Below are 15,520 nucleotides of genomic sequence, written 5' to 3'. Positions count from 1 at the left end.
GAAGGCGATAGAGAGGGAAGAAAAGGAGGAGAGGACACAGGAAGGGGTGAGGGAGGAAAGAGATGGAAGGAAAGCAGGAGGGAGAGGAGCAGTAATAACAAAGGTGTAAAATAAGGTGTCTCTTCTCATTTAAAATGATCTTGTTTGAAATATAGATGACGAACCAGAAACATGCACGTTATAATGTGGTTTTCAGCTCGATGCAAAGTAATTTTTTTGTCATAAATTCAGCACACAAGGCAGAATTAAATAGTCCCTGCTGATCACATGTTCTGTGGAGCACGACTGGTTCTGAAAAAAAATTGCTGCTGTTGTTTCTAAATGCCTTCAGCTTCTTAAAATTGTTAAAAAGCATCAGTTAATGTGAATCAATACAAATGTCAAAAGTGCACAATGTAGCTTGTTTCAGTCCAAATCATGGTTATATAATCCTGAATTCAACTGTAGGACTTTTAAATTGGCAATGTGCTATTATTTTAAATCATATACATGTTAGCTTTTGCAAACTGCTATTCCAAATATCATGAGCTCTCTTTGTCTATAGGCCTGTAAAAGTTGCATGGTGCACCTTTTAAGTTGTATGATTTTTAAAAATAAAGACTTGGCTTTGATAGTCATTGTGATTATTTTTGTCTCACAGTGGTCCTAAGTCTTCAGTTTGCTAATAACTTAACAGTGCTGCCACTTCAATTGAAGCTCACAAAGTAATTCTATTACGTATTGTTGATGTTTATAAGAGACACTTAGAATTTATAATGTCTCTCTGTGAAAGTGAGTTTGTGCAACATCTACAGACTGCAGGAGTCTATGTAAGGGAAGAAGTTATTGAGCAGTGATCACTCGTCTTTTCTTTTTAAATGTACTTTAATCATTTTCCGTTATTCGGTCTGATTTCTTAAATCTATAAAAGGTGGTAGCTGTTAGGAAAAAATGTATACAGTATAATCTCTTAAAACTGTCAACTAGAGTCATTGCCTGTATACTGAGAGTTTAATTTTTAAGTTGAATAAAATATCGAACACAAAATATGGACACTTTATGACCCAATGCATTAGTAGAAAATCTATAAATTTTAATATAATTTAATATAATATTGTTATGTTACATACGTTACATGTTTAATGTAGCCCATTTTTATTATTAACTTTGTTAAGAAATAGCAGCAGTAACTACAAAAACAGAAAAGGTTATATTATTTTTTTCATTTCACATCCAGGTTGTCGTCAGTCCCCTCAGCTGACACTTCAGGCAGTGACACGCGCAGTAACACCTACAATCTGAATATGTGTCTCGTTTGCAGCTGAATGTCAGAGCTGCTGCTGGTCGAATGACAGACATGACATCTGGCCATTGTTGTACATCTGTGTGTTAAGTCTCTCTTCATGTCTCTCTCTCTTTAATCCAGCAGAGATAATTCAGGGGCTAATATGATTTGAGTGTTGGCCATCAGACTGTCGCTGCCACAACAAGCTTTGCCAAATATTTAATAATTTGCTAAGCTGATTAAGCAATTAACAAAACAATTAATTCTCCCATCTAATGGCACTAATTTGTTGTTTCTGACAAAGGTGGTCCATCCGGTGGGCTGGATCCCCTTAATCAGCTGATTAGCGCTGGGAGGAATTTTGTCTGTTTGTTTGCTTTAGCTATGTTTTAAGAGGGGGGGGGGCAGCTGGATATACAGATGAAAAATCATCTGTCGAATGGAGGGATCCCGCTGTTTTCACTGCCTTTGTGTTCATTTAGCTTGCGTCGTGTGTGTGTGTGTTTGCGCGAACATCCCTCTTTGCTCCATTTAATTAAAACAATCATAACATGATCAACATGAAATGAAACTGAAAGCTGAAGGATTTCAGAGAAACTTTGAACCTGTTGGTAATCCTCTTACTATTGGCAGGACGTCTGTGATGCATGTGAACATACAAACACTTTTTTATTTCTCTCTGTCTTTCTAATACGCACATACACACACACGTACGTGACAGATACATGAGTAGACAATTCACACCGACCCGTGTGTTCAAATGTGATTGGATTTGTGGAGCTTAAAATTGTTAGGTTTATCATCTAATATGTACCTGGTTAAAAAAAAAAGAAATCAAAGGATATGTTTTTGTGTTTGTAAAACTGAACAAGTATTATAAGAAATGAGGAGTAAAGGTGTGTGTGTGTGTGTGTGTGTGTGTGTGTGTGTGTGTGTGTGCGTGTGTGTGTGTGTGTGTAAAGTACCCATAAACGTACTGTGCACTATAATCACTATCAAACTCTAAAAGTCCTCCCCCTCCTCTGGTTTCTCTCCAGGGCATGGCATTGGTGTTTGCTCCACAACGCGGTGAGACTCTGAGACTGTTCTGTCAACTGGCCCAACAGAGTGGACTCTTCGTCTCTCAACACCAGCAGTATGATCCTCAGGTCATGGATGTTCACTTAAAGGTAAAAAGCATGTCCAAAAAGCAGGAAGACAATGAGACAGTGACAGAGACTTTTGAATCAGTTGCAGTTTCGATAAGAGAGATAACTACAGAAAATGATCAAAACGTATCCCATTAATAATGTACAAGAAACTTGCTCATGGAGTCAATAATTTTTTTTAGGTTGGAACGTTTTGATGCAGTTGATATAAGAGTTTCTTCCAAGAGTTTGAAGTCTGACAATATGTTTTGACCGCCAGCCGAATAAAGGTTTCTGTGACTTGATTTCTGTAGTCCACCTCTGAACACTTGATCTATGTTGCTCTTGTCACATTTAGTCACTGTAGGTATTTTTTTCACTGCACATCCCGCATCTCTGTAGTTAACATGATCATGGCCAGAGTTGAATTTATTTGATCGTTTATTTAAAACAATCTGAAACAAAACTTATGTATATACAATATTACCCAAGTGCAGTGCAAGTTTTTGCCAATATTGGGGGGAAAAAAAAGCAGCGATTCACATATAAATTAATTGATTTAAATTCAGCCACTTATGAATATCGATCTCCCTCTGGGTTGTTCTCCAAATTCCTCCTCTCTGAAGTTTTGCTACATGTCTGTTGGTCTCAGCAAGTTAATTCAGGGCTTGACACTTGAGCTATGGAGCATAACACGTATTAAGGCATTATAAATGTATGTATAAAGAATGTATGTATAAGGAAAGGATTTTTCACCAGTCAACTTAAATAGCTCAACAGAGGATTTGCATGTGATGAGGTATGCAGAAGTCACCATGGTTACAACCACTGAGTTGCAAAAATACAACTGAGTTACAACATGTGCTGCAGACTCAACGTTGAGCTTTAATGCCACCAAAAACACTTTAAATTGCGAAAGAGCCGGGTTTATTAACTTGACTTGACATGCAAACATACTGTGCATTGGCACATTGCCCTGCAACGCTGAAGTGATATTTTTTGCCGCCTCAGATTACTTACATGTTATGTTTGTTAAGAGAGCTCCCTGAACATTCCTTCTCTCCACACTGGCCATGAAGCTATTTCCATCTAGGAAAGTGATTTCTCTTTGATAAACAGACACATAAAAAGTCCTCATTTTGTGCAAAAATGCAATTTTTACAGAGGTCATTACCATCTGTTGTATGGTATGTAAATAGACTTGGAGGACAACCTAGTTAACACTGCTCCATTGTTTACTTGAAAATGTTCAAAATCTGTTGCTACTTAACAAAGAAACCAGTGAAAATCAGGGCACGTAATGTTCACTCAGCTTTAATAAAGACCGGTGGATCAGCCCGTTGTTTGATGTTCAGAGACACTTTGCGAGACACTTTGCGAAACACACCGGAGCCAAAACAAACTGCCTTAACTTGGCACGGCGAGAGAGACGGATGAGGGGAAGGAGAGAAAAGAATAGTGTAAAAGAGAAAAAGAGTGACAGAAAGCACCTGAGTAGGCAGTGTTAAAAGAAGTGGTGTCCAGCTGTTAACTCCATTACACTCACAGCTACAGAATAACAGGACAGCACGGAGCGGGCTAAATTGGTGCGCACTCGTTCACCTACACTGGTGGGACAATTGGACAGACTGGCCATTAAAGTGGCTGTTAAAGTGGCCTGAACCTCAGCGAGGAGAAATCTCACTCCTTCTCCCCTTCTCTATTTATTCGTCACTGAATTTAGCACAATCACACTCACATTCTGTCTATAAGTGACTCTGGAGGCTTTCAAACCACACTGAGGGTGAGGACATGTGTAGAAAGGAGGGACTGACTTGAACCAGGTTTAAGGCGGGTTCAGGTCAAGTTGTCCCAGTCCACATTTAGGTCCCCACACCAGCCTGTAGTGGAAAGCTTGATTACCACTGTTCTGATGTGTTGAGCCACATATTATGAGTAGAGATGGGAAAAGATTTTATTGTGGCTTGTGATAAAAACGCTCAGGATAAGTTCCTTGTTAAAACGTTCTAAATCTGAATTATCGTAAATCAGGATAACTGTCAATATGCTCACGAGGAAAACTGTCTATCTATATTGATTTTGTGATGTATGATGATTATCGGGATAATGAAATGAATTGCAGTTATTTTGAGCATGATACTCATGACATGAAGTTTTCATATTGTCCCCTGCCTAATCGAGAGTCCATATCATTAACGACATATGATGGCCAAAACATCAACATTATTTTTATAGTGTCTGTCAACTCTTTTCCTACCGTCCTCGTCCCTTAACAGTTCTGTTAATGTGCAACCAATTCACATTAGCAAACAAGTTATGCTGGAATGTAATGCAGAACAGATTTTTTTCAAATCAACATAATTGGGAATAAAAACACTGTAGCACTTGTTTTTCTGTGATATCACTAGGAAATACAGCACATTTAACATGTTTGTGGTAATATTTAAGTCACTGAGAGCCCTTTCTTACAAATCAGGGCTCGATCACAGCCTTTGTAAAATATTAGAAAAGACTTGACACACAGGACAAATTTACTCTGTTCTGTATTTAACCAAAGACAACACCTTTTCCTGTCCCTTAAAAAGTCTTTTATAAGTCTAAACTTAAGACTCTTGTAGGACTAAAATTTCCATTAAAATAAGTTAGGCAATCAAATTAATGGCATATGAACGTATTTTGTTGCTGAGTTTAATCCTCGATTCCCTTCTGAGTTAAACTGTGAAGTAAATGGGCAAACAATTCTTTGTTGTTTTAGGGCTTTGCCAGTTATGAATACAAGGCTCCATTTTTAGCTTGTAGGTTGTCGATGCTGTTTCTCGTAGCAATCGGGACTTGACAGTAACAGACACAGTAGAATCAAAATAGAAACGTAGACTAAATAGAGTCAATCAAAGGCAGGTCAATACCCACAGCTTCCTTCAGACTACTTTTGACCGTCTAAACTGCACAAACTCTTGTGAAACATTCAATTTATAAAACATGGCTTCGGCTTCATAACTCAAAGTAGGTGTCTCTAGCCTTAGGTGGAGTGGGTGCAGCATGAGAAAAGCTAAAGGGAAAGAGAAGAAGAAAAGAAGTGAAAAGGGACAGAGAGACAGAAGTACCTTTAGTGGGAATAAAGTGGATGCAGCCATTGCTTTAAATTTAAAAGAAATACAACTTTGGTTTGAAAAAGCTGCGGGGAGAATTGATTGGGCCTCAAGGCCACCGTATTCAGTCATTGAATAATCCTAATGGTTCAGCACCTCAACCGCTTGGGAAAATTGCCACTCAGACCTGTTGTCGTGATGAGAGCTGCCTGACGATGGCTTGTGTGCGATGTGAACGGTGGAAATCTAACTAACACTGATGATTGAAAAGAAATCACCCAGATGTTATGCTGTGTTTTTTTTTCTATCTTCGGCATGTAGCGGGACTATAAAACCAGTCGGCTCACTCTTGAAATGCACATTTCCATCCATGTGAGACACACACACTGTCATACTTGCATACACACACACACACACACACACACACACACACACACACACACACACACACACACACACACACACGCACACACACACACACACACACATGCACAGTGGGGTCAGGTGCTGCGTGTGGATATGAGGACAAGTTGAAGTGCCCCCCTCACATCTGAAGGTGATTAAGTCTCCTCTGCTTATCTTCAGATGAACACTCCGAACAACCCCTGTGTGGTTTGTGTGTGTGTCTAACTGACCATTCCCTACACACACACACACACACACACACACACACACACACACACACACACACACACACACTGTGCACACAGCTAGGAAACAAGCTATATCACAATCCCACACAGACCAGACATCACTCAGACAGCATATTGGCTAGACATTACACACAAACACACACACCGCATGATGATATCACAGCGAAACATACACTACCACTGTGCACAGACACACACACGCACACACACATGCACGTCCAAATGAGCAGCTGCTACTCATTTGCACTACAGATTAGCTTTTTCCTCGGCTATATCTACTTTCAGTGGGTGGATCAGAACACAAGAAAAATGCATATCAGAACCTACAGTTCACACACACACACACACACACACACACACACACACACAGGTTTTTTTTTTTCACCGCGGCTTAAAAACAATCAAAGAGAGACAGAAAAGCAGGTGTATCCATTCTGAGGATAAAGCCAGAGCTGAAAAACCTGCATGTTCTTTTTTTTAACAGAGAGGATTTGAGCTGTGAAATGTCTCCAGTTTGTAAGGAAATGCCCGTTTAATATTACGCTCGATTAACTTTCACTGTCTTTAGCTCAGACTTTAGGCATTACATTGTTTATTTCTAAAAGCCATCACATTTCTTTTTGTAAATATTTTACATTTTTTTGTAAAATGTTCAAGTTAGATCTGTAATTTGAGATATGTTTATAAGAAAATGATAAAAATAAATCAAGCCTGCATGTCTTCTAAAATTTTAATTTAACCTTTTTTTTTCTTTATTTCTTAATTTTTTACTGAAACAAGAAGATACTAGAAAAAACTGACCAGTTGGAGGATTTTTACTTCACCAACAGGCCACTGCTAATGTCCAAATATTTGTGAAATGTGTGTGTTGACACAGTTGAAACCACTAATATATTAAAAGGTTAAGATGTCCAGTATTACTATATCCTTATAATGCAGATGTATGCAAAATCCCATGTCAAATAATTGAATGACCTGTGTTATATTGCTAATCGTTATATCATATACAAGTTGGTAACAGTTTAAAATAACATTGTTCATAAATGATTAATTTATATTTAATTAAACTGTAGTTAATAGTACGTTTACAGTTTATAAACTATAAATGTACCAATTATTAATGATGATTATGACAAACACCTCTCTTTTTCATGTTTTAGTTTTCAAACATATATATCAGAATCATCAGCATGGACGACAGAGCTTTGTAAACCCATATGATCATCTGACGGTTGATACCACTGACACCTTCAACATGATCATATCAAATTATCTCCCAACACTGGTGTCGAACAAGCGGCGCACTCCAGTCAGAAACCCAAACTTGTTTTACATGCAGCCACACAACAATATCACATAGTTGGTTGAGTTTCTGCACGTGTCATTCAGTGACACACAAGCTCCTCCATCGGGCACAGATTCCTTTAAACAAACGTGTACACTCCCCCCCGTTCCCTGTAGTACATAGTACACTGGCATCCCTCGCCGTGCCAGATTTCGACGCTCGTCAGATTTGATTTTGTTTGGAATATACCGCCCATCTTAATGCTTGCCTCGTGTCTGAAAAAAGAGAGAGAGAGCAGGGAGTGTTTTTTTTTTTTGCAATTCTTTACAAACCGTCTCCAGACCCCCAGCTCGCTACTCTGCAGTTTTCTAAACATACACACACTTTCGCCCGCTGACACAAACGCACACGCGGGACTTGCAGACAGCAGGCAGGCCCCGATGTGCAGCAGTAGTGTATCTAAGAACTGTGTGTGTGTGTGTGTGTGTGTGTGTGTGTGTGTGTGTGAGTGTGAGGCGTGTGCTGGGACGGGCAGACAGGGCTAGCGCGTTATCCTCTTATCCCCACTGTTGTGGAATAGAGAGGCAAGCAGCTGGAGGGACTGCAAGCAGCCTGATAATGCCAGCGCTATTTTCTAACCCGCCATCTTAATCTTGTTACTCAAATGGTTGTGAAGAGAGAGTCATGAATTTTAATTTCTCTCTCTCTCTCTCTCCCTCTCACACACACACACACACACGCAAAGGAGTGTGTGTGCACATGTGTTGATCCCCCCGTCTCTCTCACATGCATAAATAGTATCCCCACTGCGTCCATGCACTCACACTCTCTTCCCTGCCTCCTTCCTTCTGCCTCCCTCCTTTCACTTGGTTTTCTCTCCCCTCCTCAGCTGCCTAGCTCCCCCCATTCCTCTGACATATCTTCCTTCACCCTTCTCCACTCTCCCCCTCCCTCAGCTCCCCACTATCTTCCCATTTCCTACATCACGACCCACTTCTCTATTTACTCAAGCCTGTCCTTCTATCCCTTCCTCTACTCGTCTCTCCATCCACCCAATCCCTCATTCTCTGTTTCCTAATCCTGCTGGGGGAGACCCCAGACATCCGGTTCATCCGTCCCTCCCTTGTCTCAGAGAGCACCCCCCCTCCTCTCTCTTTTTCCACCTTGTTCAGTTTGTCTCTAGTTTACACCAGCAGGGCAAGAATAAGCCGGGAAAAAAAAGAAAGAAGAGAAGGAGGCAGGGAAATAGAGAGGCACAATGAGTGCACGAGAGAGAGGGAGACAGAAGCTGGGGCGAAAGTGGCAATAAAATAAATGACTTGCACCTTGGAAAGGAGAAAAAAAGAAAAAGGAAAAAAGATTGCGGAGGAGGGTGGGGTGGGGGGTCGGGTTGAGAGCCGATTTAGCCAGCCACCCATGAAGCTGATTAGGCAGCCTGCGATCAGGAGGAACAGCTTTGCTTGTTAAACTTTTCACCTCTGCGAGCTCTTAGCCCTCACCGTGTTAAGGCCCCCCCCTCCCCTCTCGATCCCTCCATCCCTCCATCTATCGCTTCCTTGCTCCTTCCGCCTGGTAGAATTTGAATGTGAATGCTGGCTGCGGTCCCCATTGCAGGCTTAGCAAAGGGGGCAGGCAGCTGCCCCTCCACGCCCAACCACCCCCTGGGCCGTTGGCTCTCTCTCTCTCTCTCTCTCTCTCTGCTCCTCTGTCTCTCTCTCACTCTTGGGGTCACAGGTTCAACCACAGGCCGGTGCCTGGAGGGATGGCCACAGGAAGATAACACACATGAAGGGCACTTGGGGAGAAAGGCAGGGATCGAAAGAGAGAGAGAGAGTTTGTTCATATTCAACAAAAAGGAAAGACATTGGAAAGAAGAGACGGTGCAGAGGCAAAGATCTCTCGCTTCCTTAAGACAAGCTGTTGGTGAAGGAGGAACTAGAGACGAGCCAGCAGGACCTCGGGTAGCCATTTAAATCACACAAACAACCCTATTTTCTGGATGTTGTGACACTTACCACGACCTGTAGATGTATACACAAAAAAAATATGGCTGTTGGTCAGTACTTTCACACACTTGATACGAGTCAAGTACGATGCGATGAGTTCACAGTGAGTTACGATCATTGACTACATGAAATATAGACGGATCCATTCAGTCTAAGAAGTGAAACCAAAGCAGAAGTGTCCTAATGACTTGCCTATTTAACTACTTTTGGTTGTATGTTGTAAGGGCAAACAGTCACTTCAGTACACATATACACAACTACACACGTCAATGTCTTATGGTGTTGTTATGCACAATAATGAGGATGATTGGGTAGGTACCGTTCCAGTAGCTCTGATATGTACATAAGGGTCACAATCCAAATATATTCTTAATGGGATGTAACTGTCTGCATTTAGAAGAAGGAATTGGCGAACATTTTACATTTTTGCTAAAGAAATCTTGATTATTTGAAGAATATCAGAGTATTTGCTGTCCGTCAATCTGTTAACTGACTATTTGTCCCAGCTGTGAGCAAACACTCTCACTCTCAGAAACACACACACACAAACACACACAGCTTTGTGGGGTGTCCATGTCCTGCCCACTCGGTGCCCTTTTAAGCGGTCTTGGCAGTTTGGGCATGCACCATCTAATCAGCTCGCTCAGCGTCTGGCCAAATGATCAGAGACTTATGAAAGTGAGTTTAGTGGGTCTGCTCATGTGAGAGTGTGTGATTGTCTGTGAGTTGTGTGTGTACATGTGTGTGGCGAGACCGGGATAGGGGAGAGAGAGCTGTGTGAAAAGGTCTCCTCACAACAAACAGAAAGCCAGACTGACCCACATTTCACTCCCGTCAGCGGCGTGTTAGGTGCTCCGCAAGTGCTCATCCATCCAACTCAAACCCGCTTACATTACCAGCTCGACTGCTGACCGCCTGCTGTTCCCCCGACAAATTAGGCCATGATGTTAGGGGTTGTAGTTCTTATCTGATTCTGTTCAACTCGACCGCTGAACAAACTGCTTTATTCGGCTTTATTAAGATACGTTTGTTTTAAGTGAACAGGACAGTAATCTAGTAATGGTGGGCTGACATTAGCCCTTTTTATTTCAATGACATGACATGAGGGGCTGCCACAACAGTGTTGACTTCAAAGGGCTTTTTACTTTACAAGTAGATAATTAAAAGAAAAATAAACTGATCAGCAACTGTAACAGACAAAATGAAGACTTTATCGTTCCATAAAAAAGTTTAATCTGGCTCAGATTTTGGTGACGTCACCCACTGGTTAGTGGACTATTATTTTAAAGCTCTCAGTTTAGTATCATGGCTGTTGCCGTCTTGTTTTTTGGAGTCAGGATTGACTATATTTGGATAAGAGGTTGGAGCTGGGGAGGATATCCTAATTGGACATGCCGTGGTAGCGACCTGTGATGTGTCCTAGCCATACCTCAAAGTTTCCCCCTGCTTAATAGTCTATTTCACTCTACATGAGACTATATTTTACAAAATGAACACCATGCTGTGTCAAAGAAGACTTGAAACTAACGAGCAAGACCATAAACTCACTAGGAAACTGTTTACTGAGGTGATAAATCAAGTGAGACGTAGCGTCATTTTCTCGTAAGCTCACATAGAATCAGACTTCTTTTTGAAACCAGGGGAGTCACCAAAACTGGTTTAAAACCGGAATCCTGCAGTGGTACTATTTCTCCTCTATGCTTGTTTAGAATAAAGAGCAAAGTTAAAGTCCCCCCCCTTTTTTTTCCCTTTCTTATTATTTGTTTTTGTCCTTGTTTGTTTCAGTTTTTTAAATGTGTATCCGGCAGCGTGTGCAGCCCGTCTTCAACATTATCTCCATTACATACTGTAATTACACATTATCTTGAGCTAATCTGTCAACTTGTAGGTGGAGTTTTCAAATTAAAGACTCACAGAGAAGAACGATAACATTAGAGTAAGGTTTGATGATTAAAGATTAAAAATAAGTAGTGTAGGTGGCATTTTTGCCTCAATTTCCATAGAGGATTGTGGATGGCTTGTAACGAAGGACCCCCAAAATGTTCAAAATACTGATAGAATTAGAGGAAATATTCTACCAAACTAAGATGTGGTTAAAGACGTTCTGCCTGTGTAAATGTTTTTTGTCATGTTCTTCACTTTCCAGATGCTGAGGGAGGGAAAAGAAGCCTATGATGAGAACATCCACTACCCTCTCCTCATCACCCTGAGCAAAGGACCTCAACCTGTCAGCCACACTCAGTAAACCAAAACGAGTCAGGCCTCCGCTCTGCACAGCACGGTACGGTTTGGGACGGATTGATGCCACGGAGTCATGTCTTCGACGTGATCCACAAGTGATCTCAAGAGAAGGAAAACTTGCACTGAAGGAGCAGTATTGAAAAAAAAAACAAATAGAGTAGAGTTTGTCTTAAAGTTCAGTGGCACAGAGAGCAAATCAAGTAGTGGTCATACATTTTTCACACCTGCTACTGGCCACTGAGAGGATTTATCATCAGACGGTGCATGTTTTGTAGTTTGAAGTATTGACGAGGAACAACCTAATTTCCAAAACAACGCAGGTGAGAAGAAAAAAAAGAACAGGTGGATACATTTTGAACCGAGTATTTTTAGCCATCTGTCATGCCAAATAATTACAGTCAAGTCTCTGAAACAGTCAGCCCTTTAATCAGTTGACCTAACACTTAATCACTGCTTTAATCAGCCATCCAAGAGAGTGAACCAAGATTGCCAAACAGTCATCTGGCTGACCAGTCAAGCAACCAGTCAGTTTTCGGTTATCTAACCTACTAAAATCTGAGTTAATTAATCAGTCATCATACCAGCCATAAAAGTCAGTAAGTTGTTTTGTCATTTCACTTGTTGTTCAATCAGTTGGCTTCATGAACGTTTCCTCAGTCAGCCCTACTGAGTATGTAAGCCCCCTTCAACCAGTCAGTATTAACCTCTGCCACTGTGTTTCTGGCCCCTGCATGGAGGCCAGCTCTAATTCATTAACTATCACAGACTGTGGAGCAGCTCAGTTTCCTGTGCGTTTCCTTCTTCCCCCTCTCTAATTTCTTCTAATACAACCCATTCATCCCAGCCAGAGGTCACTAATAATAACTTCTTTTGTGCATTTCTTACAATAGTGCATTAACACGTCGAGGCCCTTTCAGAATAAGGAGCAGTTGTTTCTGCCTGGGAGCTAAAAGCTAGCATATTCCACAGCCACATCGCCATGGAAACGAATAATCTACTGTATATCACATGATGTAATTTGATTTTACACAGCCTTGTTTTTATAATCTGTGTTTGAACAGGATAATTTGACCTCCTGGTCGCCTCAAACGCCTGTTTAACAGCTTGATTTGTAGAACAGATCCATTGTGTCTGCTTCCATAACTGCACTGATGGCTCTGGATTTCAAACATATTTAGTAAGATAAGTGCTGGTGAGTCTTGTTTAAATCACCAGCATGAATCCTACATCAATTTACTTAACATTTTTTAGATCCTGTGGCAGCTGCTAAACGCTCAGCCTGAACTCAGCGTTTGTGTCTAAAGGGACGCTCACAAAGCGAATATGTCCACATGCATAAAGAATCCTACTACCCCAATTTATTAACAAATGACCCCAATACTGTGGAATAGATTAGAATATGTATGATACCCTGTACAGAGTAGGGTTTCTTTACCTATTTTATTCATTTCCCTTGTTTTTTCCGTGTGTACCTCCAGTCTCCACTTGCTCACTGCCCGCAGAATCTCACTTCAAGTTAATCTTAAAGTTGCTTTATTGTCTCCCGTGGAAGGAACTGGTCTTGGATTAAGGGATACTGCTGCACTGATCCCGACATTACAGTAAAATCACATTAATAAGAGCACATGTGCAAAGACTGCCTGAGATTAAAACCAGGTGGAATCCTGCACTTAACCTGGGTCTGACTTACCTCTTCTGTGTGCCCTCCATGAGCTGCCCATTAATACGTTTAAAGGATAAGTTAACACAAAAAAATGTAAATTCAGTCATTATCTACTTGCCCCCTTGGCTGGAGCTGCAGCAAAACGGGGCTGCTGCATGTTCCTAAACAGCTGAAGTAGATGGGGACTTGTTTTAAAGTGTAAAAAGAAAAGACTAATGAAAAAAAACAAATATACATCTTGTTTTCTGTTTTCCTATCAACACAGATAAGTGTTTCGCTCAGGTCTTTCCCCATCCGTTCCGCTGTTCTTGTGGTATTAAGGAAACACCAAGTGTCAGTGGGTCACTAAACGTGTACCTATCACTTGTGAGGTGTTTCCATATTTCACTGTGATCCATTGCTGTACACAACAGCCAAGAAGCTATGCAGTATCTCTCGGCGGCTGCTGTTCACGTTCCTCGTGTTGAAGAATATAATCCAACTTCTGAAGTAAGAGGTATTCCCTGTGTGCAACTACTCAGAAAAAGTAAATTAAGTCAGTTTTATCAGTGGTCTCAGTGCTTTGAGGACTTAAATTGCATTGCAAAGGTTTAGAAGTATATTTAATTACATTTTTATCTGTAATGCAGTTTGCTGTATAACTTTGATATCTGCCGGCTAACACAGAAACACCATCCGAACTGTGACTCCATCGCTGTCTAGTGTGACGTCACCATCGCTGTGACATTGATGTCATTCAAACAACACATTGTTTACTGTGGCATCTGCGCTGCGTTGCTGCTTCTTCCAACATCGCTGCCTTTATCTATGGCAAAAAAAAAGTCTCCACCCGGTGCACCCGCGATCTGCTGTGATGTTTTTCAGAAGTGATGTCGTCACTTCTTGTTGTGATAATAGTGCTGTACGCTCGGACACTTACCACCTCTCACTGTGACAGTCAAGGAACCACTCATTGTCAGTTCTATTAAGAGAAGCTCATGTGGTCTTTATTTGGATTGCTTACTATTAATATTTATGGTGAGAAATCCGACAGCTGTGACCAAAAAGACCACAGAGCTGTGATGCAGCCGGGGTTTCTGTTATCTGATCTGTTGTCGTACATATTTAAATCTTTCTGCTCATAACATCAGGTGAGAATGATTTCCCACTAAGCACATGAAATTGTATTAAAGGTTAAACAATTGATACTGGAGGAAGGGCATCAGTAGTATTTGACTGGGATTTCTCCCATTTTATTATCCCTGGATGATACAACTTTACATGACATGTGAACCAGCGCCATTTTTTTAAAATTTTAACAGAAACCCTGGTTCTAGCTGAGAATCACCTTGGGTAAACATCGTACAAGATTGCTCTACTCTAACAGATTTATGTCACTGTGTTCTGGAATGTCTCAGCTGGGTTATTATTTTGACTATCAAACATAATTCTTAGAATTGCTTTGCAGGTCATGTCAACACTAATCCAGACCAGTTACACAAATTGGATCAGTATTTCTCAGTTTTTTCTTTTTTCCTTTTCTTTTTTTCCTGTAATTTCAACCACCAAAACAAACGTTTTCCAAAAGAAAATTCTCCAATTCTGGTCAAATAAAAGCTGCTTCTGCAGCGCTTTCAAAAATATTGATGAACGATTATCATGTGATCTGTGCATGATCCGATAAAAATAACTTTTTTTGTAATATTGTTTTGGGATTCGACACAAGAAATACAAAAATCTATATGCTTTAGTGTGGACATGGCCTCATGTAGTGATTCTGTCTGTTCAGTTTATCACTTTCCTTCTGCTTCACTATAATCAGTGGGTTTAATGTTGTATTTTCAGTTCATGGGTGGGTGATTCTTTTTGTGAATGAATGAAAATAAAAACATTTTCTTGAAGAAATGTTGGAACTCTGGGACTTTTTTTAAAATCAATATTTAGAAGATATAGTTACAGCATTATTTAATTAATACAATGTTTTCATATTTTTTGTTTATTTAATCTTTATTTATCTTTATTGCTTTATTTAATAAAAATTTTTTTTTTCTTTCAACTGTCTGGGAATTTGAGGTTATTTTTTTTTTTGATGATTAATATATTTCGTGGGGATTGGGTTGACAAAGCTGCTTGTGAAAAAAAAAACCCCCAAAAAACAAAATGTGTGTGTTCAATTAATAAAACTCCGGTGATAAATGTCCACAGATGTAATA

The 15,520-nt window shown here is 40.4% G+C and overlaps 1 protein-coding gene across 2 annotated transcripts in view; it reads left to right on the top strand.

Annotated features, from left to right (window-relative positions):
- camkmt (calmodulin-lysine N-methyltransferase) overlaps window positions 1-15,212 on the top strand; it is a 116,421-nt gene extending 101,209 nt beyond the window's left edge. For both annotated transcript variants that reach the window (XM_030442642.1, XM_030442643.1), the window contains exons 11-12: window positions 2,302-2,433; window positions 11,571-15,212. In XM_030442642.1, coding sequence (XP_030298502.1) covers window positions 2,302-2,433; window positions 11,571-11,669 — 231 coding nt within the window. In that variant the 3' untranslated portion in view covers window positions 11,670-15,212. The remainder of the gene's footprint in view (window positions 1-2,301; window positions 2,434-11,570) is intronic.
- The last annotated feature ends 308 nt before the right edge of the window (window positions 15,213-15,520 follow it).

Source organism: Sparus aurata, chromosome 15, assembly GCF_900880675.1.
Source record: "Sparus aurata chromosome 15, fSpaAur1.1, whole genome shotgun sequence".
Taxonomy (NCBI): Eukaryota; Metazoa; Chordata; class Actinopteri; order Spariformes; family Sparidae; genus Sparus; species Sparus aurata.
The sequence above is the reverse complement of the archived record's forward strand: the minus strand, read 5'-3'. Positions and strand labels throughout refer to the sequence as shown.